The sequence below is a fragment of the Aptenodytes forsteri genome, unplaced genomic scaffold (assembly GCF_000699145.1).
Source record: "Aptenodytes forsteri isolate BGI_AS27 unplaced genomic scaffold, ASM69914v1 Scaffold11, whole genome shotgun sequence".
Lineage (NCBI taxonomy): Eukaryota > Metazoa > Chordata > Aves > Sphenisciformes > Spheniscidae > Aptenodytes > Aptenodytes forsteri.
In genome coordinates this window covers 1725160-1752085 of record NW_008794155.1, presented here as the reverse complement: position 1 = coordinate 1752085, position 26926 = coordinate 1725160, and the positions used below count along the sequence as shown (strand labels likewise).

At 38.2% G+C, this 26926-nt stretch overlaps 1 protein-coding gene across 1 annotated transcript in view; it reads right to left on the bottom strand.

Moving 5' to 3' along the window:
- LRP1B (LDL receptor related protein 1B) overlaps nt 1–26926 on the bottom strand; it is a 676318-nt gene that overhangs the window by 471500 nt on the left and 177892 nt on the right. The window contains exon 5 of the mRNA XM_019472156.1: nt 24806–24943. Coding sequence (XP_019327701.1) covers nt 24806–24943 — 138 coding nt within the window. The remainder of the gene's footprint in view (nt 1–24805; nt 24944–26926) is intronic.

Below are 26926 nucleotides of genomic sequence, written 5' to 3'. Positions count from 1 at the left end.
TATTTCAAGTGGGAAAGTAAGCACCATATCTGGTCCCCTACCCCCAACTCAAGAGATAACAGTTTAGCAATAACTCAGTACCTTTTTTAGACTGAAGATGTTTGTGTGACGCAACACACCCCCCAGCAGACAGTCAAAGCCTTTTTTTCAGGTCCATCTGATTACCCAACAGAAAGACTGGAACTTATTTGAGCAGATCTAGGATATGAGAAACTACAGAAAATGGGTGCTCACATAAGCCAGCAGATATCACACTGACTGCGATAGTCTTGAGGCTTAAGACCTGAGGAGCGATTTACCTGTATGCATCTACGTGTATGTGTCCGTCCGTTTATGTTTATCACAACAAACTAACATGATGTGTCCTCTTGGCATGTGTATGACAAGAACAGAAGAAACACACAGTTGCCAGGAACTTTTCTGATGATTATCTGTATACATCCCCTCACTCAACTCAGTTTTAATTAGAAGGAAAAGCTGTTTGCAGAGAGACCAATGGATAGGACCTGGAGGAAAGACAGGAAACATGAGAAGACTCTCAATGCCACGTTTATGCTATCACGCAGCAAGTCTCACCTATGACTGGAGGTCTGCTTATAATCATTGGCAATTTTAGAAACTGGAGTAGAGGAGACAAAGGCAAAAGGTTTAGAAATTGCCTTGAAGTGAAAAGGGCAGCTTAAAGGAAGAATTCTGCTGTTTTCACAACTTTTTCAAGTTTACAGAGTAAGAAGAGAAACTGGTGGTTTCTAATGAGAGACTACTGGGAATGATCTAAGAAGAAGGAAGACTCCGAAGATGATTAAATGGAGATGTATATTAATTAACCTTCAGTGGATTATAGTCTGGAAGCTTCTGAACTAACAAACATTAGAACGCATCAGGAAAGAGGCAGAAGAACTTGAACTGTGGTAAGAGAAGAGGAAGACCCACTTAAAAGACAGAAGAGAAAGTAAGCAAAACAGGTTTGGGGTTATTTAAGTTGGGGACATTCACTAGAAAACATAACAACTCAGGCAATTTCAGTGCTAGTTTGAACACACTGTGAGAGACATACGTTTTTTTAAGATACTTAGCAAAGAGTACCACTACAAACAACAAGGAGAGGTGAAGTACTTGTGATGGGACTGATTAAAGAAGCAGTAATTGCATAGGTGATACACTGGATAAAGGAACCGACCCATCCTACGTATGTATTTGGGAGAGGTCAAAAGAAACACTCGAGGTGTTAGGACACTGAGGTAAGGGGTTAGAAAATAAAAAGAAAACTTAGAAAGTGGAACTTTCCCAGGAGGTAAAGGAGATATTAAAAGACTAATAGCAATAGAATAGTGATTATAGTAAAAGAAGTGACGGTGACCACATACAGTCACAGTGACTATAGCACAGTGACTATAGCACTGAAGTATGCTTCAAGTGTTAAGAAGTGCAATGAAGATGATGTTAGAGATAAAGAGGACAGGGCAGACTGTCTTATCTATGATGCAGACAGGACTACATGAGAGTATATATAAATGGGCTCTGTTTAGTCAAATCCACTTTGGAATTCAATGGTTGAAGAGATTGAGGGGAATATCAGGAGTCTGTTATGCAGACTTGGATCTAACTGACACTAAAAATTACGTGTTAAAGCTAGCAGGGAAGTAGTCATCTATTTCGGGGCAGTGTACATGCCTAAGTGGTGCTGGGTAGTGCTGTGGAAATGACTACAACCTCCAGTTAAAACTAGCTCCATTTATAGGTCGTTGCATGTATTTCCACACACATGCATACCCGACCTGGTTAAAGCAAGTCACTTCTGAACATGACAAGAATGCATAGAGCAAATGCATGGCTAGGAGAGAGACTGGCATTTGCTTGTGATTTAAGTACACAAAGCTGCTTTGTAACCAACCGGAAAACTTAAAACATAATGTATTACAATGTATTTTTCACCGTGAAGAAACGTATTATTCACCATGTTTTGGCAGGATGGCCAATAAACTTCAAATCAGAATTGCTGGACGGTTAGCACCCAGTCGGCACTGCCTAGAAGTGTGAAAGTAACGCTCGGCATCACGTCCAGTTTGAGACTAGAGATCATGGACTGGAAAAACCTCTTTTTTTTTTAAAATGAACCCAGCATATATGCTCTAGTACTGAAATAGTTCTCTCTTCAAGAAGACAGGCATACTCTAATGAATGCTCTTGATAGTGTAGTTTATCCTGTGCCCTTGCTCCCACGAGTTTCCCTTAGCATGAGTAGTAGATTGCAAGTCTTCCCATGTAGGAGGAAAACCAGTAGTGAAACAGTTTTCATTTTCCTTCTAGGGTTCCAGCTTTGTAGAAAAAACTGTTAGAATTGGCAACAGAAAAGACCCTGCAGCTTGTCCTTAAAGAAAGTACATCTGATATGAGTACGTGTTGAGGTGGACACAAGAAAAATGGAACATCATTAAAATAGATTCTAATTTTGTGCAGTATGGAATATTAGAGCAGCACATTCCCCATTTGTTCTTGCCTTCGTGCTACAGAAGTCACTCACAAGGTTAACACTCCTGCGCAGGACAGACAGTGGCTGCCCGCTGGTTTCACTGCGCCAGAGCAAACTGCACAATTATGTTGGTCATTCAGGGGCAAAGAGGGGTTAGTCAGTGTGAAATATTGAATTGCGAATCCTTTTTTGAAAGTAGACAGTAAGGAAGATTGACAAAATCAACATCAAGATTCTCAGTTGTGTAACTGCTTTTCTTATGGCACGTAAGTGTCTCTGGGAGACTGAAATGCTTTTACAGGTTGTCATGTCACCTTAAACTTTGGTGACTCAAGCATCATAAATGACTTCCCTGAAGTACATAAAAAAACAGCAGGAACAGTAGAAGCAGCTAGTGAATAACTCTGGATATTCAGCACAATTTAGACTCCATGAAATACAGATTTTTCAGCACAACTTATCCATGGCAATAACATGCTGGTATTTACAACAATACACTTGATTATATTTGAGTATTGCGATAAAAAAGGAATAAAAAAATCAGGAAATCTGACAGCAGAGTGGATGGTGGCTGCTTTTGATGCCTTGGCGGCTCTCCACTACCTTCATTACTCAGCTCAATGGGGTGCAAGATCAAGAAAGTCTGCTTCCACCTCTAGGCCAGGGCAGCATAACTCTAGCAGGGTGCAGTGTTCTTAGGGAAGCATGTGAATTGTAATCACAAATTACAAATCCCTCTTCTGTAGAATACTATTATTCTTCCAGAAGTCAATACCAAGGAAGAGGGGGAGAACACAGAAGAAGGGACGAAAGCACAGACAGTGCCGTAATGAACAACGATTTTATTTAAAAATTGTGTAAAAACAGCCTACTTTCATTTATTGTCTTCTTAACATGCACAGTTGGACTTCTCTCATATTTACGCACTTTTGCCGATACCAACTTATTTCCATTGAAACAGTACATACCTTTGTTGTACTGCTTCTAATGTGTAATTTGTTTTGGCGAGAATAATCCTGTGCATTAGACTAAGTCAGAAAACAACTAAACCCAACATAATGCAAGTAATTTATTTTCTATTTGATTTCCGTGCAGAAGATTTAAAAGTGTTTTGGGAAAAAGCATGAGGACCGAGCAGACACTGACGTTGAGACACCATTGAGGGAAAGGTGCAGCAACCTCAGAGACCTGCATGCTGAGCCTTCCTGCCTCCCACGCATGCCAAGGGCTGCCAGGAGAACAGCAGCTTCCATGCTGCACAAATCCTCCGGCTGGGCACAGGAGCAATGTATCAGCCTCCCAGAAATCAAAAGTATGGGCAGGACATTAGGATTTCATAACTGTTTCTTATAACCACTTCATACCACAGCTCTTTCGTGTGGGAGATTATGCTTTTATTCCTCTATTTTGCTTCAAAGTGCCAAGCACTTGTATTAACACATAAGAAAAATATGCAAGGCAGTGCTGAACAGTAATAAACTTCCATGCAAAAGGATTAAAAGTTATTGCAAGCTATCTAAGAGTCATCCTCAAACTGAAATGCATCCATGTCTGGGATGCAAGGCAAGGAATTTATTACAGCAGCCCTAGTCCTTCTAATAGTGATAACTCAGAATAAAATAAAATACAGCATCTAATTTAAGTTAAGTCTATATAGACCTCACAGAAAAAATATAGTCAAGATAATGAACGCAGCACACCTGCACTTTGGAATAAAATACCGCAAGAACCCAGTGCTTTCCTAACCTGAGACATGGAGGCCTAGTTCTGGTTTCGACACATGCAGAGTACTTGCGAGGCAGGAGGAGCACTGCCAGGCCCATCACTTGGTTATTGTGATGGGTGCGCTCGACCCCTGACCAGACCGGCGGTGAGTTGGTGCAGGTTGTGGAAGGGGTGAAGCCCTGAGCTGTAGCCAGGCGTGAACTCCCCTCGTTCCAGCCTGTTCCCTGAAAGCCACCAAAGAAGCAGAGTGACACAGTGAGCATCGATGCATAGGAACTTGGAACACCCATCACCCAATTAACACGTGAATAGCGGGTGGCTTTTCCAAGACTCATTTATCAAGGAACAAAGGAAGTTGTGGGTACAAGGAGTCTCATGCATACCTTTTCCATCGCATGTAATTTGACTACGAGCCAACCACTTTATCCCATAAATATGACAGCCGAGGTGAGCCTTCTTCCTGGCAGCTTCTCCCTGCTTTGAGCTCTCCCTGCTAGGCAGCGTGGCTGCATGGCGGTGATCTCCCCTTGAGCTGGGACACCTCTCACGGTTGCTCCTCGAGGCAGAGAGACCTTTTACCAACGGCAGATCTTTGGTAAGCGACCGGTATCGCGCATAACCTTGTAGTCTGGTAACTTCTTTGATTTTGTCTTGGTAACTTTGATTGCATGCTGAATGGATGCTAATGAAACCTTGCATATACAAGCCCTTAGACGTAAACCATTGACCAAGTCTGAGACTAGGCTTGGACCCAGCCACATCTAGACTCCTCTCTGAGAAGGAGTTCAGAAAGCAAGGGGGTCCACTCTGAACTTCATGACTCAACGGGAGGGTCTTTCTTACACTTTGTGTCTCCGGTCTCTCTGTGAATCATTCTAACTCGAGTGTAACTCAATTTTCCTTTGTATGTTTCTTCCATGCAGTAATTAATCGAGTGAACCTTGCCATCGAACTTTGTTAAGTCGCACTTTTACAACATCATATTAAAACCACATTCGCTAATACTTTTGACGGTGATTCTTCAAGCGATCTAAATCACTCATTTTGTGACATTTATTCCCGAGGCCTTTGGCATGGCCATTCTTCTCTGTTTTTACTCACCTACCCAGTGTACTGCATTTTCACCTTTAGCCCGTTGCCATTTAGGAATACATGCATTTTGTTGCCCTTTCTACGGCCAAGGACATTGATGCAAGTTACATGTAGGCTAAAACTGGAACACGCATGACCCTGTTCAATCCAAATTGCCCTCCGTGCTACACAAAACACTCTATAGGCAGCTTTTATAAAATAAATTGGGTAAAATGGACTGAATCTGACTCAAGCTTCCACTGTGTGAATAGGTAAACAGTTCCTAGACTAAGTACTTAAGGATCTGCATTGGCTTATCAACATTCATAACTTCTGCCATAACATGAAGGAGATAAAGCACAAACAAGCTCTGAAAAGAAGATAAAAGAAGAGCTGTTAAAAGCAAACATTCTTCTTTCATTGTGCTGTTAATTTTCTCTTTAACAGATCACATTCCCAATTCACTGTGAGCAGGGCAATAGTCTCAGTGGTGGTGAATTCTGCAGATCTCTCAGCAGTAGCACACATAAAACCATACCTATATAGGACACAGCTGCTTGAAATTTCCAGGCAGCTGCCAGATTTGTTTTCGTTTGGGAGGATATCCCCTCAATTGATGCACAGATGGGGAAAGCAGTTAACTAGCAACAATAATAACCATCCTCCATGACAGGCTTAGAGCTGAATCCAAATCTAAGGTGAGGAGCTGTGGGAGATTTTAAGGCATGGAGTCAGTGCCCTGATCGCCAGTGAGAACACCAGCACGCAATATAAGAAAGGCACAAGCTCGCTGTTTCAGTTGGGGACGGACTCTTCTGTTTAAGCCTTTAAGCCCAGACAGAGTTATTAGACAGAACCATTTATTAACATGCCTGCTGCAGTACAGGATACAAACCAAAGAGAAGCCACTGTTTCAAACAGCTATTAACCTTGGTGAACAGGTGAATTCTGTAATCATAAAAAAGTGTTATCTTGGAGGCTATCAGAGCAGGGAAGGACAGTCTCTCTTGTTTCCTAATCTCTCATGTGATGCCAATTTAAATGATACAAAATCCCTCAGAAGTGAAGGGTTTTGTTGTATCTTTTTTTCTACACAGTCCCATTATCCCAAAGGAAAGTTTATCACTCAAATTTGAGATCCGTTATCTTATTAATTATTATTATCATAATAGTAGTTACAGGTAGAAAGATTGATTAGTTTGGTCTGGTTTTAGATACACATGCTAATATACAAATGCTTAGGAAATTTAATTTGCAACCTAAGATGTAGTCCTCTGAGGCAGGCTTTCCAGTACTTCTGGCTCCATGCTAGTGTAAAATACGAATAGTGGGTGAAAATTATATCAATACGCCAGAGTAACCTTGAACTCTGGGGAAGATTAGAATTCAAACATTTTGGAGTGCTCCAAATTCTTGTCTTCAAGATGTTACATCAGCTTTTCCCTACACACTGGAAACTAGGGCATAAAAATGTTCACCTCCCCCCATGAATAACTACTCTACTATATTAGTTTTTTAGTGCATGGAATACTCTACAATGAAAGTAGTCTTGTACTTTCTATCTATAGCACCAAATTATAAGAGGAAAGGTGTTGCACATATTTTGCAGTTAAACAAAAGCCAATTCATTTTGCTGTAAGTAACTACTGAAGCAATAACAGAAATATAAAAATATACATATATACAAAGTATCTGGCTTATTAGTTCTAAAACAATTCAAAATAGAATTTCAACAGTCCCCAGACTGCAGTTTATGAGAATTTATGATGGACTATCAGACATTTCGGAGCTGTCTAGTTCACCATGCTCCTGGCCTATCCGGGTAGCTCTCCAGGTTGGACTGTCTCATTGTGTTTGGTCCTTTGCCAGCAGTCATGGCTGCAGCCACAGCAGACAATCAGGTGAACCTAACTAAGATTTATGCTCCATGCAGTTTCATTGAAAAACAGAACTTTGGATTGGTTTTTATTTTATCCAAATGGTTTCAACCACCCTCACATTGCAATTGCAGGAGCGAAGGACAAACAAGGTCAGAGAATAATGAAATTATAATTCAGTGACAAAATAACAAGCGACAAATGAATGCATTGGCAAATCAAGCCCAACAATAGAACATTAGTCAAAGGACAACAAAATGATTAATAGATTTAATCATTCCTGTCAATGATTAAAATACCTAACTCTTGTACTTACGAACTTCATCATTTTCTCTCCGAGTAACAACAACCATGTGGTACTTGCTGCCTTCTTTAAGTCACCAGTGCAGATCTAATGCGCTCAAAGTAAAGCTATCACCGCTTTAAAAGCAGTGCAAAATGATTGCAACCTTTTTTGGCACCTATCAATAAAAAATGGGTTTGTGGTGATATTAAAAGATGAGAATCACTTTCTTTTACTTACTGACATCTCCTTTTTGAAGTTAACTTTATGTCTAAAAAGAGAACAGCCATTTTTTGTCACTGTTGAAAGATGGATGGATTAAAAGGAGCACACATCACCGCTGCAAATAGGCTACAGATCATCATCAATATAAATCCACAAAGCATTTGACTGTACGAGGGTAACATATTCTGAAATTTTCACTCCATGAAGAGATTACGGGAACTTAAAAGGCAAATAGCCATTGATTCTTATTACACAAACTGGTAAAGGACGGAGAAAAAGCAAACCTTTAAACTATTCCTTTGAAATCTCTAAATTTGTGATTCTTCTTACTTAAATGCTAAGCGCTGTTAGCAATTTTTTGGAGTCTGTGCTATGTTTTCCCCCTTGAACTTTCTTTTAGTTTGCAAATCAATCAAATTTCATAGAAACTATTTTGTTTTTTAATTGAGGCACAGCAGGCAACATTTTCTCTACTCTTGTTAGTATATTTTTTCATTAGGAGGGCCTGTTGAGTGTTCTGAATATAGCAGTCACGTTGTTTGTATTTCATACTATAGTACCCTACAGGCTCATCGATCCTGACTTCATGTACCAACCAACTGGTTTTCCCTTATATGCATACTTAAGCGTGTGATAATTGTCTCTGGAGTGACTAGTTATAATTATTATAAGGTAATAATTATTACCCTAGTACCCAGGAGTTCAAGCCACAGACCAGATTCCCTCTATCAAGTCAGAGTTTTCTCTGCAACACAAAACTTCCAATCCTTGACAAACCAGCTATGCAGGGCACCAGGAAGGGAAATAACGAATGACAGCAAATACAATGGCCAGTATGAGAGGCAATTGCCTAATGTGCCAAGGACTCCATTTCATACAGACTAATTAGACCTTTTCGTGTCTTTCCAGAACATCAATACATCTCTTGATTTTCTTAAAGATATTAAGTATCTGCAATTTTTAACACAAACTTTATTTTTTAAAACCTTTTTGACACAAAATATGAATGAATATTCTAATTAACGTCAAAACAGTAATAAAAGCTTTATCCTACAGTGTTTTGGATTATGTATCTCTTTTTTCTCTGAAAACATCCATCTTTAGATGACTCTCTGAGGAGACTAGAGAAATTTTAGCACTATATTCTAAAAGAAAATTACAGCGCAGCTGGTGACACACATCTCTCTAAAAATAGCATATATGGATTGAGATAAAAAGAATTAGTAAGCTTCTTTACAATGGCATGGCTATTTATTCCAGGTAATATTAGATGTGCTTTCAAAGGTTTATACCAGTCATAGTCATATATCGGCATCAGTCATTATTTCCTGCCCACTGAACGGTCTGCTCAGAGCAAACAAGGGGAGGACACCCCAGGAAGAATAACGATGCACCAGGAAGAAGATTCCCCATTTGAACTCTGTGATTTCAGGTAGCACAGTGCCCTCCTTCTCCCTCGGGCGTTTTCCAGCCTGGACGCACAGGTCTCCTGCATCTCAGCACCACCTCCACTCCCTCCACAGCCAGAATGTACTTGATCAACTGTTTTGTTTTCCCAAGTTCATCAACTAACTGTGTTTTGCAAGTTGCCCAGAAAAGTTACTATGACAATATCACAGAGACAAGGCACCTCTGATCCAAACGCAGGGAATCTTCAAATTCTTAAAATACTTCATGTTTTGTGAGATCTTAATTTCCAGTGATTATTTTAAATCTTTATCACAATGAATAAAATCTATTTTTCCAAAATTCTGGATTCTAATGCTATAATATATTGTCTGATCTTTCTCTGAAGTAAACAACTCTATATACAGTGTGGATTTATCGGACGTTTCTGCAACTCTCTTCTTAAAATGCATCAGCATGCAAAAAAAAACGCCAAAGCCTATATTCTTCATATTTAAAAGGGCAGAGTTTCTGTGATGTTTTACTAAAAAGCTAATATAAAATTGTTTTAAAAATTCACCTTTGACTTTTTAATTTACTAATATTTTAGTCTTCTGTATACAGCAAAAGTTAAAACCACTCAGATTAGTGTTTATTAAAAACTCCCTAAATTGTTGGCTAATGTCTATTAAGAAAGAACAAAATGAATTATGTTAGTTTTCCCACACACATTTTTTTCCCCAAAAAAATGTCATTTTTAACATTCAGATGCAAGTACCTTCCTCTGCAAAGTTAGCAGCAAAATGCCGCAAATAAAAAATGTCCGTATTGGCTATGCTCATGAAAACCACTTACTGTGCCAAAACTACCTATGTAAGAGTCTTGCTCACTGGTAGCTCACCTGATCTAAGTAAAAACTGAGTAAGTACTCAGGCTATGCCTCAGACCGACAGCTGAATCCCAGCATCTACTTGCACTAAGTCCGTAAACGATCAGGTCTTTAGAAATACATATAGTATAATCGCAGTAGAATCTATAAAATCCTAATCATCAACTTACTACTAATGCTAAAGTTTGTTCTGATTATAGTTTCCCAAATACTGGAATTACAAATATGCAAGCTTTAGTTATGGTCACACTTTCCGATACGACAGGACTTCCCAGAGTGAGAGGCAATGATTAGTAGCTTTTTAAAATTAAAAGTGGATTTTCTATAGCGCAGGTCAGTTTAAAATAGAAAACAGTCTCTGTTACACCTAAAGCATGAAATACATTCTTGATGTATGTTTAGCACTGCAATCAACATCTCCAAGCTACTTGCCAGCAGAACTCACAGTGCTGAACATCAGCATTGTCAGCTCCTTGGAAATCTCTGACATATTTTACATAGCCCAAAGAGACTTCTCGTCTACGTTAATAATCCTTTCACACAGGGAGGCAAGGTCTTGAACAGGAATTCAGGATAGAACATGTATTACAGGTAAAGGAGATCGCAGCACAGTAACTTCTCTGCACATAATCAGCATGGGATGGATGAGTAGAGTCCACCTCCCCATTAGGCAAACACCACTACCAAGGATGAGAGCCGGTAAGGGAAAGTGCGTAGGTCTGTGGCTGCCTATTCACCTTTTCCCATGTTCAGGAAGAGGGTATGACTATGAGAAAACTCCAGCTGGTATGTGTACAAGCTGGGAGAGAACGACCATAGTTAAAAGCTGCTCTTGTTCTCTTGTTTAGATTTCTCACTTGCAGCAATCATCCAGCTAGCCCCAAAAATGTGTCCCACAGGAGGCAGTAATGGCAATCCAAAAGCCGTAAAACTTGTGGCAATGAACAAGAAATGATAAAAAAAAACCCAAAACAAAACAAAGAAAACCCTAAAAAAAAAAACAAAACAAAACAAAGAAAACCCCGGTAATTTCTGTTTGAACTAAATGTTTTCAGGTGTTATGGACTCTCTGACTTGTTTATTCGGACCTCAAAAGCAAATTGAAACACCATATAAATTCTGGAAGATGCATACTGAACGGCTACAGCTTTTCCATGCTTCTACCACCAAAAATGCCCCCAACATGAGACAATAATAAATCTCACCAAGAATTAGTTGCTAATAACAACTCTTTTTGAAGGCAGATAAATTATTTTGGAAGTTTAGAACTCCTAATCACACTCTTTGTCAAGTCCCTAAATGCACAGCTGTGCCTTCATTAGGGGGAAAAGAAAGATGTCAGAAGCACATTCACAGCTGAAGTCAGAAGCAAAGGCTTGCAGATGTATCCGTTAACAAGAATTGTATTTCATTCACATTACTTTTTACTTGGAAGATGATTGTAACTCGTGCTAACGCGAGCCAACAGCAATTTCTACTTTCATTTACAGTCCATATATTGAAGAGAGCTTCCTGGATCCTTTGGTGAACACTGACAGCGGCTTTATTAAGACCAAAAGACTGACTTTTCTTACGCACGTACTGGAAGGCTAAATACTTTGAAAGCACTACAGTTCCTTTCATAAGCATGTTGGGGTGGACACGGACGTCTGTAGAGCTGGGGTTCAAAACTGCCCCATTGCTGGGCAGCTCTATGTGAATTTACATTAGACCCAGCTTCTCTCTCCTGCTGCATGCTGGGAACTTGCATATGATTTACGTACATCCTTAGGTATGCATCATATGTATTATGAATATCCTTAGGTATGCAGCAAGGCTTCTTTCTGACTTTGCGATGAGTCTTAAAAATCTGAGGCATTTTGCAAATGCCTCCTCCCAGCTATAGACCCCTTTGGCATCAGGAGGGAAAAGCTTCCTGGACTGGCAGAACGATTTTTTGTTAAATGTAATGTATGGACTTTTTAAGCTATGTCAATCATAAGATTGCAAATTTCTGCATTTAACAGGAAATGTTTGTTAGTTCTTACATCCCGCAAATTTAATAGTTTTAGCACTGGAATGATTCATGTCTTTACAACAGTTTCAAGACAATATCAAAGAAACTTGGCGCATATTGGTGGACTTCAAAACAAAAAGTTTTCAAATAGTGGAAAGCCTGATTTTCTGTGGGGATCATGTAAGGGCATTTTTTTGTCTTTCATCCAGTTCTCCTTTGTAAAGCCAAATAGGACACATATGTAGAAACGAGTAACCTCTTCAGTAAGAGAGGAAGCACCCGTGATCCCCTTTTTACTTCATCTGAACAATAATCCACAACATGTCACTAAAAGGTATGTTGCTGTTTAAAGCATTTTTCCATTAAGCTCAAGAGGGGGAAATTACAGTTTGAAGATCACTGTGTTTTATCCTTTCCTCTAATATCAGACATTATAACCAACATGAGATCTGGTTTGCGCTTGTGTTTTCTTCCCTTCTCTAAAAATCAAAACATCCAGCTCCCATGTTAAGGGCAGGAAGCAAGCCCAGGTTTTCCTGAAGGGCTAGTATAGCACTTTACTTTTTTATACATCATAGGACATTCAAGTTTACCAGAAAGCAGAAGGCTGGGCCCCGCACTGTGTCCACTTAGATTTCTGAGTAATTCTCTGATTATTTTTTAACGTAAAATATTAGTGTCAGCTCACGGCAGAAAGCAGAACAGTTGCACTTCGCAAAAGTATTTTTAATTACAATGTACCTTAAATGTGAGTACTCTGGATGTCAGAACAGTTTTGGTTTTATCTAACTGTACAAATTTTATGGAACAATTTGCAGAACAGAACTTATTCCCGTCCTGTTTTATCCTCCTGATGCCACTGCATGCCATTAGTTTGAGAATTTAAAACTATATTCATGGCTTTCCTGTAGAAATCAACTCTTACACCTAAAAATTACCTGCACAAAAATGTTTCATACCATTCTTCTATCACTTCATTGTCTTCTGATGAAGGAAAAAAGGTCAAATCTGCAAAAAGACAACTAAATGTTTTGCTACTTCAGAATTGTGAACTATTCTCTTTTTTTAAAGCAGCTACTATGAAGAAAATTAACTCTATCCCAGCCAAAACCAGCACAAATCTGTAAGTCTATGTCACTTTCTGCCTTGATCCCAGATGGAACTGTTCTATCATAAATATTTTAATATTGAACATAAAATATGACTTCACATTATTTTTGTTTTTGTTCAAGAATTTTGTTTAGCAAGTAAATCAAGATCTGAATGCTCATTAAATGCAGATGTTTGTTTCTAATAAATAAATTTTAAGAGTCAATAACAAGGAATGCAACTAAGCAAACGATGATGAAAATGATGACACAACCAGTCCAGAGCATGAGCTATTATTTTGGGACAGTTGCTGAAATCATCTTAGAATAACACCGAGGCAGCATGCCATGCCAGTACCTTATTATTATGTTTAAAATTAATAGACAGATTAAGATTGTTCCTTCAAGTACCAGGGCTTTACCCTAAAAGCAGGGGGAAAAAAAACCCTGCAAGGAATAGTTTCTGAATAGGCGGAGTGCATTCCAGATTCCCGGAAAGAGGGGGCAGAGCAACTAACAGCTCCTGTCCTTCAGCAGAGGACATTTTCTCTCTTATATATCCCATTTGAGAAAAGTACATAGGTCACAGCTCCAGTGTCCCTACTCCAAAAAGATCCTCTGGGGGTCAGCAGGCTTTGGCTGGGACCCCGTCACCTTTATGGTTGTGTTACAAGTGTACGTAACTGATACAAAGAGCTGCCTTTCCCATATGTAGCTGGATTCACTTCTGCTAAAATTCTAGGAGATGCACATCATTAAATGAGGGAAAAAGTCAGTTAAACAAGTGGCAGGTCCTACATTTGATGCATAATTTTGAAAGAGGCTGCCAAATATGCAAGACCATTAGAAAATAAACCTTAGACAGCAACAAATTGTGCTGAATTGCCTGCTGGTAATTAAAAAGTGCATTTGTTTAAAAGACCATATACAGTTCTTAATGAGCAAGGATTCTGACCTTCTATAGAAGGGCGAAGAGATGTGTTTGGGGCTTAAATTGCTATAAATGAGTCTTTTATTTTAAAACACAGACATTTTCTCTCTGTCTGATCTGGCTCTAGGAACGTGACATTAGCTTTTATGGAACCTCACACACGTGTGGAAACCAAGCTGCATCATGAAGGGGTCAGAAATGTGTCACTGTGCATCGGATAAACCTATTTTTGGAACCATAATGTGGTCTGCTGCTAATTCCTCCTCTTTCTTAATCTTAGTGGTCATCACTTCCTTTGAGAAAATGGGAAGGCTGACAATGGTCCATTGTTCCATTAAGCCATCCCACGTATAAGATATCTTATCTTCCAAACAGCATTTTTAATACTTTGCTGCATGTAAGTGGATTTTAAGAATAACTGGATAGACAGAAATTATTTTAGAAAGATGCTAAATATAGTCTCAGAAAGTTTGATTTCGTAGTATATGTTCTACCACATGATATCCCCCAGTTAAAAAGAGATGCTCAGAAAGCAGCCAATACAACTATAGCAGCCTTATTAAACAGCTGCATGCTACAAAATATTATTGTTTTGCACAGAGTGGATCATGGTCACATCCTGAACGTTAAATATGGTTCATCCTTCTCCAGATGTAGCATTTTCCTAGAGTTTCTTAGAAAAAACCCAACAAAAGAAATCCTTTTGCATATGTAAATGCTTAAACAGCATTTGAATACAAGTGATTCAAAAAAATTAAGCACATTTTTTGGTTTGGATAGGCTCAGTTCAGAAGCCTAAAATAATGGGAACGTTGCCATTAATTCCAGTAGGATTCAGGTTTCATCCTATTTTTTTTTTATTCTTGCTCACTGCTTATTTTAATTTTTTTTTTAACAAGTGTCTTCACGCTTGAAGAAGTTGTTAATGAACTTAACTTGAGAGGATATTATCTGCATAGAGAACAGTAAATTAGGTCTATATTTCCATGGCATAATGTGTTGGGTTTAAAAAAACAATATTAGTACAAACTATTAATCTGTTTATTCTGCTATATGCCCACAATATAGATTATATGTATATCACATGCATTACAATTCTATTACATTTATTCAGTGAACAGTACTGAAGCATATATCAGTATCATTTTATATCATCTGCAAATTTTCTGAACTTCACAGTTTCAGGTGCTTTTTGGCTCTCCAAATTTCAGGGAATGGATGTTTGCAGTATGTAGTATGGAAGTGTGCAGTTTCTTCAATTCAAAATCTGTAAGAACATGATGACAAATCATAACTTTTGACCATTTAAAACACATGTTGTGTACTACCTTGCATACTGGTAAGACAAGTGGTATGTGGAGCAACTATGGCAAAATCTGTGATGTTCTAAAGGACCAGTACCAGCAATCAGAGACACAAAGGGCTGAGGGTGTAACTACCACGAAGAAATGATGATGAGCCATACAGACTCATACTGTTGCATGCACAGCGATGATGCTTTCAATAAAACCATTTTCACAAAAGAGAAAATATTCTTAGATTACGGAGTCTCCTGGCAAACTCTTGTTTTCTTACATGAACACATTCCTACTCCTTGACACACGTATTTCCAAACAGAGAGCACTGACCTAAAATAGGTCTGCTTTACTAGCCCTCATATAAAGGACTATACTGAACCTTTTTATTGACTGGTCTCTGTATTTTCCTGGTTTTTGTTCTTACTTGATTGCTTCCAGTGATTCTTCTTACTTGCCATTTACTGTCTGTACTTTCCCATGGTACCACTTCTTTTCCTTTTCTTTCTCCCACAATTTTTAACTCTTTCCATTTCATCTCAGAGTATTTTAATCTGTACATTTCACAGATAACTCAAATTATAGGTGTTACTCCTGTGAGTTAAAGGACTAAGTTACGCTTTCTTGTCACAGATTTTTGTGGAGAAAAGATGACTGAAGTCTTCCAGAGAGGATATAACGAATTCAGTAAATCAGTTTTTGTATGCTCTGTGCATGTTCTTGCTTCTGAGTGGAAGACCAAGAGTTATTTCTCAAAGTGTCAAAGCGAACTTCTTCACACCACTGAATGTTATCAATGTCACTTAAGATGGCTGGTGACATTCTTGACTTGTTTATCATAGTCTAAGAAATGATGGTAACTTTTAATTTTTAAACTATATTACATGACTTGAAAATGACTTAGACCTTTTGATTATACAGTTTCATGAGCTTAAAATTGCAAAATGCAGAAGTGGGATGCGGTAAGAAATTAAAGTCCTTGCCTAGAAGAAAAATTTACGAGTTCTCTTTTTTTCAGCTATAAATTGTATTGTGTGAAAAGGCAGAATACAGTGTATGCCGTATATACATGGCCAGGCAGGTGTAGAGGCATATGTATTCCGGGTGGGACTACACCTACCACAACTCCCAGAATTTACCCACTTCAGTTAACAATACACAAATAATTGTTGAGATGGGAACAAGTGAGAGACCAGAATTGACTCTTTGCCGTGAGAATTACAATGAACACTCCTGGAGCTTCAAGTATTCGCTCTAATAAATGTTTAACTGTTTGTTCCACAGAGAAGAGGGCCATGAGGGGCAAAAGCACCCCCCACTCAGAACAAGTTGTAGTTTGCTCGTTTCTTTATTCACCTTGGGAAGATAAGGAGCTGGGAAGACAAATCCCCTCAGGCAGGGAGTGACCGAGTCTCGTAATTTAGCTTGGCTGAGGACTCCTGGGGCAGAAAACTGACAACTGCACTTCTGACAAATTATGTGATGCTAGCCCCAGAATTAGCTCTTTTCTTTCTTCTTTTCCATCTTCAATTCGATAAATTTACGTCAACTTTACGAATAGCTTTAGGACGACCAAAACCATGTTTTTCAGCACATGTGCCTTTCACTTAATTTGCTTTTTCACTTCAAACGCCAGGTTGCCCAATTATTTTAAAAATCTGTTGGTATGAGCAATGAATATGCAAATAATCTCACTGGAATAAGAGGCCATGGAAATTTAATAATGGTGTTTTATTGATGGACTAATGCCTCAGATGCATTTTTCCTCATCAGATAAAATTTTACTATTAGGTAATATAAGAAATACTGATTTAATTCTTACCCTATAGGTCTAATTTCAAAGTTCCTGTATACTCTGAAAAAGTAAAATTGCTCAAAAGGAAACTGAAAAAAGCATTACTCCTAAATAAGATTTCAGTAAATCTAAGCTATCCCCCGCACCCCAAATATTGGTGACAACAGCTGAAGATAAACCTTGTGCTATCATTGTCCCTACGCCTCAAGGTTACGAGTGTTTCGTAAGCATTTGGTGTCAGGCCCTAGTTTCTCCTCACTGAAAAGCTGTCTCCGACGCCTGTATATCGAAAATACAGTTAAGATATACTCTGCGATGTGAGCTAATGGGAGCCAGGCAGCAGCTACAATTCCTGCTTGCGGGGTGAGTTTATGAGTTTCAGGTTTTTTGCCATGTGAATATATCTGGAACTCCTGCTACAGAGATTATGCCCAGAATATTTACCTTCATAAAAGTACTTTGAAATTTATTTGTACAAAAATCAGCTTACATTTCTTGCATTAATTCCTTAAAGAGTTTTATTAGCTGTAACAGGGAAAAATAATCAGGTAACTATACACACTAATCAACAGGAAGATAATAAAAATTGTTGAATAAAACTGAAAAGGGGATGCTCATAGTATGAGCTTAAATGTTTGTTTTCTTTTCTCAATAGAGGGCAGCCTCAAAACAGTAACAGCAGGCAAAAACAACAGCAGGCAACAAATACCATTTAACCTAAATCCCTGGAAAGTAGAACAAAGCTTTCTCAGAGCATTCTATCGCATCCCCCTATGACACTGACTGTAGCTGTTTTCAGTAGGTTTGTGTAGCCCTGAACAGGAGCCAGTTAACTATCATCACGACTAACTGGCCCTCTTAACTACCATGATCTTGTTTACATTATGACATATTAGTATGTCTACTACACTTTGTGCATTTTATTAGGCAACAGAATGATAGAAAAAGTGAAATACTGGAGTTATCATCTTTAAACCTCTATCTCATAAAGAAGATTAAAAAGAACTCCATGGTGCAACCATTCAACACTGCATTTCCCACAGTAAACATGGCTTCCATGACCTTGAAGAAAGTATATGTATTTAAAAACACTTGCGCTAAATAGGAAAACTAATCAGTATTAGTATTCAGGGAGGCCATAACTGACCAACACTTAATTTTGCCAGTAAGGCACATTATCCGACGTTTTCTCTCAGGAAAATGAATACTGCAAATTGAAATGGAAATACTGATTGGGAGCAGACAAGACATACATCGCTCCTTCAGCAGACAGGGTCACAACACTCTATACAAACTATGTACCACATAATGATCTGTTATCATATATTATTATCATCTGTGATCAAACATTTAAATTCTACGCTTAATTTGCCACATAGACAATGCTGATACCTTAACAATGGTGTTCGCTTGTGCATTCTGGCCTAAAAAATCTCTTTAGCAGCAGCCCATAAAAGATGGGATGAAATCACATCACTCAAACGTCTTCCACTGCTCTATCCCCCTGCCAGCCACCTTTAATTTGCTTCACTGCAGTAGGATTTTGTGATAGAAAGTTATTAAATCACCAAGTCCATGACTTCTTTGTCTTGACAGCAGAACAGACTAAATGACCTTGGCTAATTTCAATGAGCCACATTGTGCTCTATTAAGGCAAAAAGATGGGAAAGAGAGTAATATACAAGAAATTGAATATTTGGATGGTGAAATGAGATGGAGATATAATAAAACCAAAAAAGGCAAAATAAGCCTTCGCCCAGACAAATGTACTTATTTATTAGCAGTTCTGTTCCAAAGCAAAAATACCTATGATCCTCTTATTTTAGTGCCTGCACTTTTTTCTCTTTTCTGTCTTATAACCACAAGTAAAAACCTTGATGCAGAACACAGAGCAGTTGCAGAGGGAATGATTTTCAGTGTTACCTGATAGTTTCAGCAGCCCCACTGGTACGTCAGGAGCACTGTGAGATTTCCTGGGGGTTCAAGGCTTCCGTAACCTGATGTGACACTTTGTACATCACAGTCTTAACGGATCACTGATTTAAAGCTTGTCAGAATAAACTAAATGAGTTTACAGGGATTTCTTTTGCAGGTATGCACTATTTCCAGGAACAGTTTCATGTGAAAAAGGTGGGAACATTTATAATTCTACACTATTTTAGATTTCCTTTGTTACCTTGTTACATGACTCCATGAGAAAGAAAGAAAAACAAAAAATAAAGGAAAAAAAAAAGTTAAGACTAGGATGTAAATGTAGCTCCATAACTTTCAGTTTTATAATTTTGCCTCATTCTTGAAAGGCCTGAAGTTTCCATGTAATTCTGAAATTTGTATTTTCCCCTCTGGAAAACACTACTTAAAATTTCCCAGTGTTCCATCTGTAGAAGTGCCAGAACAAAAACATGATTCAGTAATAGCAGCATTTATCTTCGTCTTATGATAACAATTCATTCAAAAAGCCTAAACAGAAAAATAATACTCTGATTACAGGCTGCTACAAACCTACAACTATTTGGCCAAGTCTTCTGTATGTGTGTTTTGCAGTTTTTTAATACTAAATGATCCAGAGTTTGCCTTTATATATCTTATTGACAAGATTATGGCTCAGATCATGGTTCACAAAGATCGAAATAATCCGAAGACTTGGCAGGTTTCTATAAGATCTGTTAAGTTCAGTAAAACTTTCAGTTTTAATTTAAAAACAAAGTATCTCAAGTCACCTCTGTGATCTCTCCTCGATTTTCTTAGTCTTAATTAACCTTGGGTTGCATCTAGTTAATATATCAAACAAGAATTTGAGGTTACTTTCCTCAGATATTTAGTATTCCAAAGGTAATGCAGATTCTCCTGTATACCCAGGCTCATCTTGTCAACGTTGCTAGGTAGGCAGACAGGTAGACATGCAGGCAATTACCTTCTGTATGGTGACTCGCCAAATAGCAAGGAGATTTAATGGACGTTGCAGTCTTGCTATTATATTAATTTCAATATGAGATGGTATAAGCAATCTGAATAATCAGTATTTCAGATGGGAAAAGATACAGTCACATTTTTCACGCAACTCTGACCTCAATGGGGAGCTGCTGTGATTCAGAGCCAGGAAGAGCAACGTCCCAAGCTCCCCTGAGCCCCGGTCCAGCGTCTCCTGCATGTCATAGAGACGGGATGCTGGCCGGATACTACTGATAATAGCGGTGACTGGAATGAGAGAAAGTGTCCTCAAAAACCTGCTCGCTCCTTTGCACTTCAGGGGTTTAGCGCGAGTACAGACTTCCAGGGAATCCCTACAGCATTCCTGCTTTCCCCTTCCCAAAGCATTGGGTTGTCTATCCTCAAACCAAAGAAGTACAGAGCATAATCCATGTCAAGGCTGTGACAGAAGACTATTTAATGAGAACCCAATGTACTCTACATCTATCCTTAATGTGCCCATTGGAGAAGAGTACAGGCAGACTATTAATGTTATTATTTTGTCTTGTCAGCTAGGATGGATAAACTTGCTGCAGTATTCCCACTGCATAATACAGCACAGTCCATAGAAATGCAATGGATATCGCAGTATAATGCAAAATATACTTCAACTTTAAAGTCAGAGCATCAGCGTGTAATTGGTGCCTTCACAGGGCTCTTACCTGGGCCTCTTTTAATTCTGTGTCAGTTTTGCTTCTCGGTAATTGTTCCAAAAATGTTCCATTTTATGATAAATCGGCATAAGCCAAAGATATGCAGAGTATTTGCGCTAGCATTTTTTTCAGTATTCATTTAGTATTTTCTGACTGGAATATCCAGTATTTTCGCATAACTACTCCTGCAGCTATTAATAATAACTTATCCCTTAAGTTAGTTAAGTGAAAAAGGACATTTCTACATTCTGTAAAAATTCTAGTTTTCTATAGCTCTAACTCAGAGACAAACCAAGAACTAACTTTGGCATATCACCTTCAATTTTTTGCCACATATATATATATATATATGTATATAAAAGAAGTACTGATTTATAAAACTGTGCAGATCACTTCTGCAGCCCTACAAAAAACCTTTTCTAAGATTCATGGGAATTTGACTGTAATTCTCTAGAAATTATCTTAAGGATATATCTAATCCTTTACCTACTCAAGCTCAGGTTACTCCACCTAATCCGTGACAGATACTTGTCTAAGCTGTTCCTAAAACCTTCAGGAAAAAAAAAAAAAAGACGTATTTTAACCTTCAAAAGACCACAAAATCAGAGGCTGGAGCAAGCTGTAGCCACATGACACCTGCTTTAACTGACCACAGCCAGTCCCAGTCCCATACCGGTGATGCTCCCCACAAGCTCATCGAGCGCTCGCCGATATGGGACTGGTATGAACCGTGGAAGGGAAAGACTTAGAACTAAATAGTTCAGCTTGCAATAATTCAGTGACTCCCCTGTGGCAGAAGACTTCTCAGCTCATCGCATGGCTGAGCTTTAAAAGTGGCTGAAAATGCAACTGAAATAAAGACCTGGTTCTCAAAAGAAACCTGAAGAACGGTGTTAAAGAAAGAAGCTTAACTGTCCAGAGCAGCTCCGGATCAGTCTTCTACCAGAACTACTCAAGGTTGGGTCTAGTTTTGGCATTGGTGAATTTTATCTGAGCCTTATCAAGCCTCCAAATAGCTGATGGGCGCTAACTCCCCCATTCAGCAGGACTGGACTGTGGTGAAATTATCTGATTAATCTCAGAAAGCGGAACAGCCCCAGCCCCAACCTACGCTTTATAGGAGGGGTTAGAATATACTTTGATCCCTTGCTTATTCAGCTTCTCTAAAGCATTCTTCAGTCAAAAAATAGCAAAGAATCCAAAATGACCAAATACAGATGTCTTATCACTATTATATGCTGTGAGTTTCAGTTTCAGTGAACTACGCACCCCTCCTCTGAAGGACATTGAAACACATAATGTGAAACAGCCATACATAATAAAACATTTTTTATTTCATATTGCCACAACTGCTCCTGAATTTATGCATTATAATCACCAGCAAAAATGCGTATGTGCCTGAAATAAAAGATGATGAGACAGGAATGTCATTGTATTTACTATGATTTCCTTGAAATTTCACATACATTACCATTTCACACTGCAGATATGATCATATTTTTACTTGCCAGGGAAAGGTGCAGGCCTGAATATATCTCTCACGGATCATAATATAATGGATTAACATAAGAATGTTAAATTTAGAGAAAGAAATTAGAATAGTTCCAGTTATTGAATGCTTATACTCCATTAGTTCTTAAGCATTATTGGAAGCTTTCACCGCTGTGGAGTTGTGACCTGTATGCTGAAACGGTCTTTGCCATGGTCACACACCCCATACTTCATATCATAACTTATTTTCCTGGTGCGTAGACCATGACTTATTTACACAGCACTATCAGTGTTGCTAGCAATAGATTATTTTAACAGCCAGCTCTGTGACCAACTGAGTTGTTTGCAATTAAGTATTTAAAACTGCTATTATCTTCCTGATCAATCAAAAATTTCATATGAACAATGTTAATTAAAGAGGAACATACTTAGAATGCCATTTTTGTTACTAATATCAAGAAAAAGCTAACTATATGGATAGGTTTCTGACGCAACTTTGCAGCTTTTGGCCACACAGATGATCTAAACATATGACTTGTATATTCAGGGCTTAGAAAGTACAACAGAATGACTCAACAGTTACCCATGCATTGTTCTGATACACAGATATATAGGCAGAATAATTACAATTATACTGGATTCATCCCAAATATCTAATACATAGGAGTGTATCACAATGACACATTAGTGGCAGTTGTTAGTATCAAACTACATGATCATAATGTAAAGTTATTGTTTTCTATATTCTTTGGCTTTGTTGATAGAAATGTGTCCGCTAACAATGTCAAGAACTGCCTCTAATAAGCAAGTCAAAATACGTAATTGCTACAAAAATCAGTATTAACGGGTTGGTTAACCATTTACTAGGTGAGATACTGGGAGACAACTTTAAATTCTTAAGAAAATATAATATAAAAGAACTTCATTATCTATGTGTTCTGTGTGGTTTAGACCAAACGTTTGTTTAGTATATTTTACTAAATTCTATGGTAATTTATTAGAGCAGACATTAATTTTACCATTGGGAAGTTTTCATATTCATATCTGATAATAACAAATGGCGTGGGAATCAACATAATTTTGAGCATAAATTAAAAGGGCATGAATAAAGATTAGGTATTTTATGTGCTATCACATTCCAAGGTACAGGCTACCTACACAAAACGCCACATATGAAAAACAAACGTATTTAATATACACTAACATAGGAATTTACTTTTAGTCTATTTATTTATTCTGATTCCATTAATCTCCTAATTTAAAGAGTTAAAATACAATAAAAATACAATGGAGTTATAATACAGTAATTATTCAGCACTGGAAGTTTTTAATCCTCTGCCATTTAATCCAGAGTAATTTATAGAAATATATGAATTATTGAGGACTACACATTTAAACCGTGCTTAATGGATCAATACTGTTCTCCAAAAAACACTCATCTGCGACTTCAAAAAGCTTCAGTATGGGCCAAGTACTGCTTTGGCCAGTTTAACTTTTGGGGTTTTTCGGATGCTGGGAACAAAATCAATATGCTGACACAAATTTTGATTTTGTGTAACGCTCATTGAACAAGGACTATACAAAAGTAGAGCCTTCAAGAAAAGAAATTATTCCTATCACTGTGAATAAGAATTGTCACGTATTTTATGACAGCCTGTATCCTCACCTGGTTATATAAAAATAACTATTTGTAGTTTTGTGAAGTCAGCAGTATTACATTGATTAATTCCAGCTGGCTTTTTTTTGTCTTCTTAATTTTTTTTTTTAATGGCTTATTTTTGGTGCAGACTTAGATTTTACTATGACAATTCTGGAAATCTGTCCACATGAACTTTTAAATTCTAATTTAACTTTCTGAGCTATACAATTAATTGTATCTTTTACTGTATATTGTCACACTGGATTGTAGCAGAAGTCCCAGGACCTATTCCTGACTTTCGGATTTTGAACACGAAATCTGTTGAGGATCATCAACAATCATTTGCCTAGCAGTAAAGTCTACTGATTGAGAATAACTGACATGTTAATGACTCATGCTATCCAAGACTTGGGCTTCATACAGCAGCCTTATAACTATCCCCAAGGCAGACCTTAATAAGTCTTCTGAGTAGTAGAGCTGAGATATTAAAAAAGTTGACCTCCATCGATTTCTAAAGATTTCTCATTGCCAGAATTTGGTAACAACGCTCCTAAACAGTAGATCATTAGAATAAAATCCCCCCCAAAAGCAAGTCCTCAACGCAAAATAATGCTCATAGCAAATCTGATGTATTTTTCAGTGTTTTTCTTTCAGTTTTTTGTTTACACAAAAGTTATACGGAAAAAAATATTCTGGCAAACAGTGCGCTGCCCAACCTTTACTCCCTAAGAAAGGGCTTCCTTATCCTTCTTTTGGTATAACCATTTCCATCATACAAGGTTACTAATCATTAAAGAAAAAGTCTGAAAACCTGTATGGGCTTTTTACTTGCATTTGCTTAACACAAAGTATTTTAAAATTAACTTGAAACATACATTGAAATATGCCTCTATCAATCCACTTTTGTTTTATACGTATTCCCAAGAATAAGAAAGTTCTGGTTTTCTTTGAACTAAAAAAAAAAAATGTAGCAGAAGACTTCAAGTTAAAGCATTTTTTCCTCAGCAAATTTACTTACCCCGGCAATGTACTCCTTCGTCATACCCATCAGAACAGTCATAAACACCATTGCAGAGCTGGGACAAGTGAATGCATTTGTTTGTACCGATGCAGCTAACATAATTCGGGGTGCACTTGAAATCTGCTTCCTCAGGACCTAAAAAATACACAGAAAATTTCTTATACATATTTTTATATCTACAACAACACAAAGAAAGTTCTACATTGCATTTCCATTTTAAAGCTAAGGGCAACACTCCATGTATTAGTCCATTTTGCAGATTTTTAGTGCATTATCATTGCTGTGTTTAGGAGAATTAAAATCATCAAGAAATGATTAGTGCAATTGAAAGGAAATCAATGGGCCAGAGAGGATTATTTCCCAAAATACGGGTGTTTTACAGATGCTAAAATTAAGCTTTGCAAACATTAAAAACTATCATAAAATTTTCAATTGCCTTATGAATATCATATCATGAGTCATATCAAGAGTAACAGGAACCAGTATTTACATTCATTGTTGTGCTATATAGATAATTTTAGATATTTATGAAATTACATATAAACGTTACATATTTATGGCTGCATTAGATCAGAGAAACCGTTCCTCCAGCCCACGAGTCTGCCTCTGAAACTGCACAGTACAGGATGGTAGGGAGGATAAGGATGCTGTGATTGCTCCCTTTGGGATACCATCCCGGCTGCAATCACTCTGTGTCCCCTTATCCCTGAAGTGTCAAGTACAGGGATTTTTTAGGAAGTTCAGGGATTTTTGACGACCTCTTTTGGTTATCTCTTAGAGAGGGTTCTGACTGGTTAAAAAAAAACCCCAAACATAATTTCACATGATAAAGACTTTGAGATTTTTAACACACTGCAAAGAACATTTAGAGGTCTGAAGGGTTTAGCTCATTTAGAGGATGACTCATAATTTATACACAGTATATGATTAGCTACACAGAGACTGAAGGTGTGGAAATTTTTCAGGAAACAACTTAAAGCTCCTTGATTGCATGTGTTGGAGCCCTGAGCCTGTGCTAAACTCTGACAGCTTGTAACAGTCCTCAAGGGAAATAAACCCTAGGATGCACTGTGCTTTCACCTTCTTCGAGGCACTAACTCCAAGACGAAGGACAGAAATCACAGGCAGTAGCTGAAAGCTCCCTTATGTGGGAAAATCTCAGCTTTGGCAGATCTGGTCTCTTGAAGTCAGCAGGAGAAAGCAAAGGAGAGCTCTGGGGGGGAATTCATGATTTCTATAACAAATACAGATAGCTCTTAGCACAGCCCATTAAATAAAAATCCTAAATTAAAAAACTTGTCCCAATTAGAAAAATTAAATTAAAAATTCACACTGCTGTGCTACATGTCAGGAAGCCATCCACCATTTAGACTGGGCACAACAAATGCCAATTTTCAGTGGTTTACAATGCTTTTGCCTGTATTCTTTTACACAACTCCCATCGGCACAGGGCAGGTGCTCCCCTTCCCCAAGCAGAGCACGCACCCCTAAAACGCGCGCATCCACTGCGCAGGAAGGCATGATGTACAGCGACCTGCTTCCCTCCTCCGACCTGTCCAGCTTCACACCTTGCACCGATGGAGTGACACCAATTACATCCTTGATCCAAGGTATATGGGGATGAATGCACTCTGTCTCAAACAATTTCTGTGCTTCCGGGATGAATAAAACCCTGTATTTTTGTTACGGCCATACGCTACACACAGTTTTTCACGAAAACTGCATTCCTAAGCTAAGAATAAGGTGTCTAAATACTTTCTGAACTCAAAGAAAAGAAACAACTATTCTTACTATGCTCTAGGTTAAATAAGTGCGTAGCAAATGTAGAGGTTTTAAAACACTTCACAAAGAATACATTCTTCCCCATATTTTCCAGTAAAATATAGGAGGAAATTAACAACAGAAAGTCGAGAGATGATTAAAATTTATCCTCGATATTAGGACTTGAAGACCACAGTAATAAGAATCAGAGAGGTGTGACCTCCTGGTGCTGGCAGAGACCCCTGCGCCATGCAAGAAAACAAGAGGTGGGGGCAACGCGGCTCCATGCCCTTCGTGGGCAGCATGGCCACTGGGCGGGGGGTTGGGGGATTTTCGCTCGGGCTTCGGGCTTTGTAC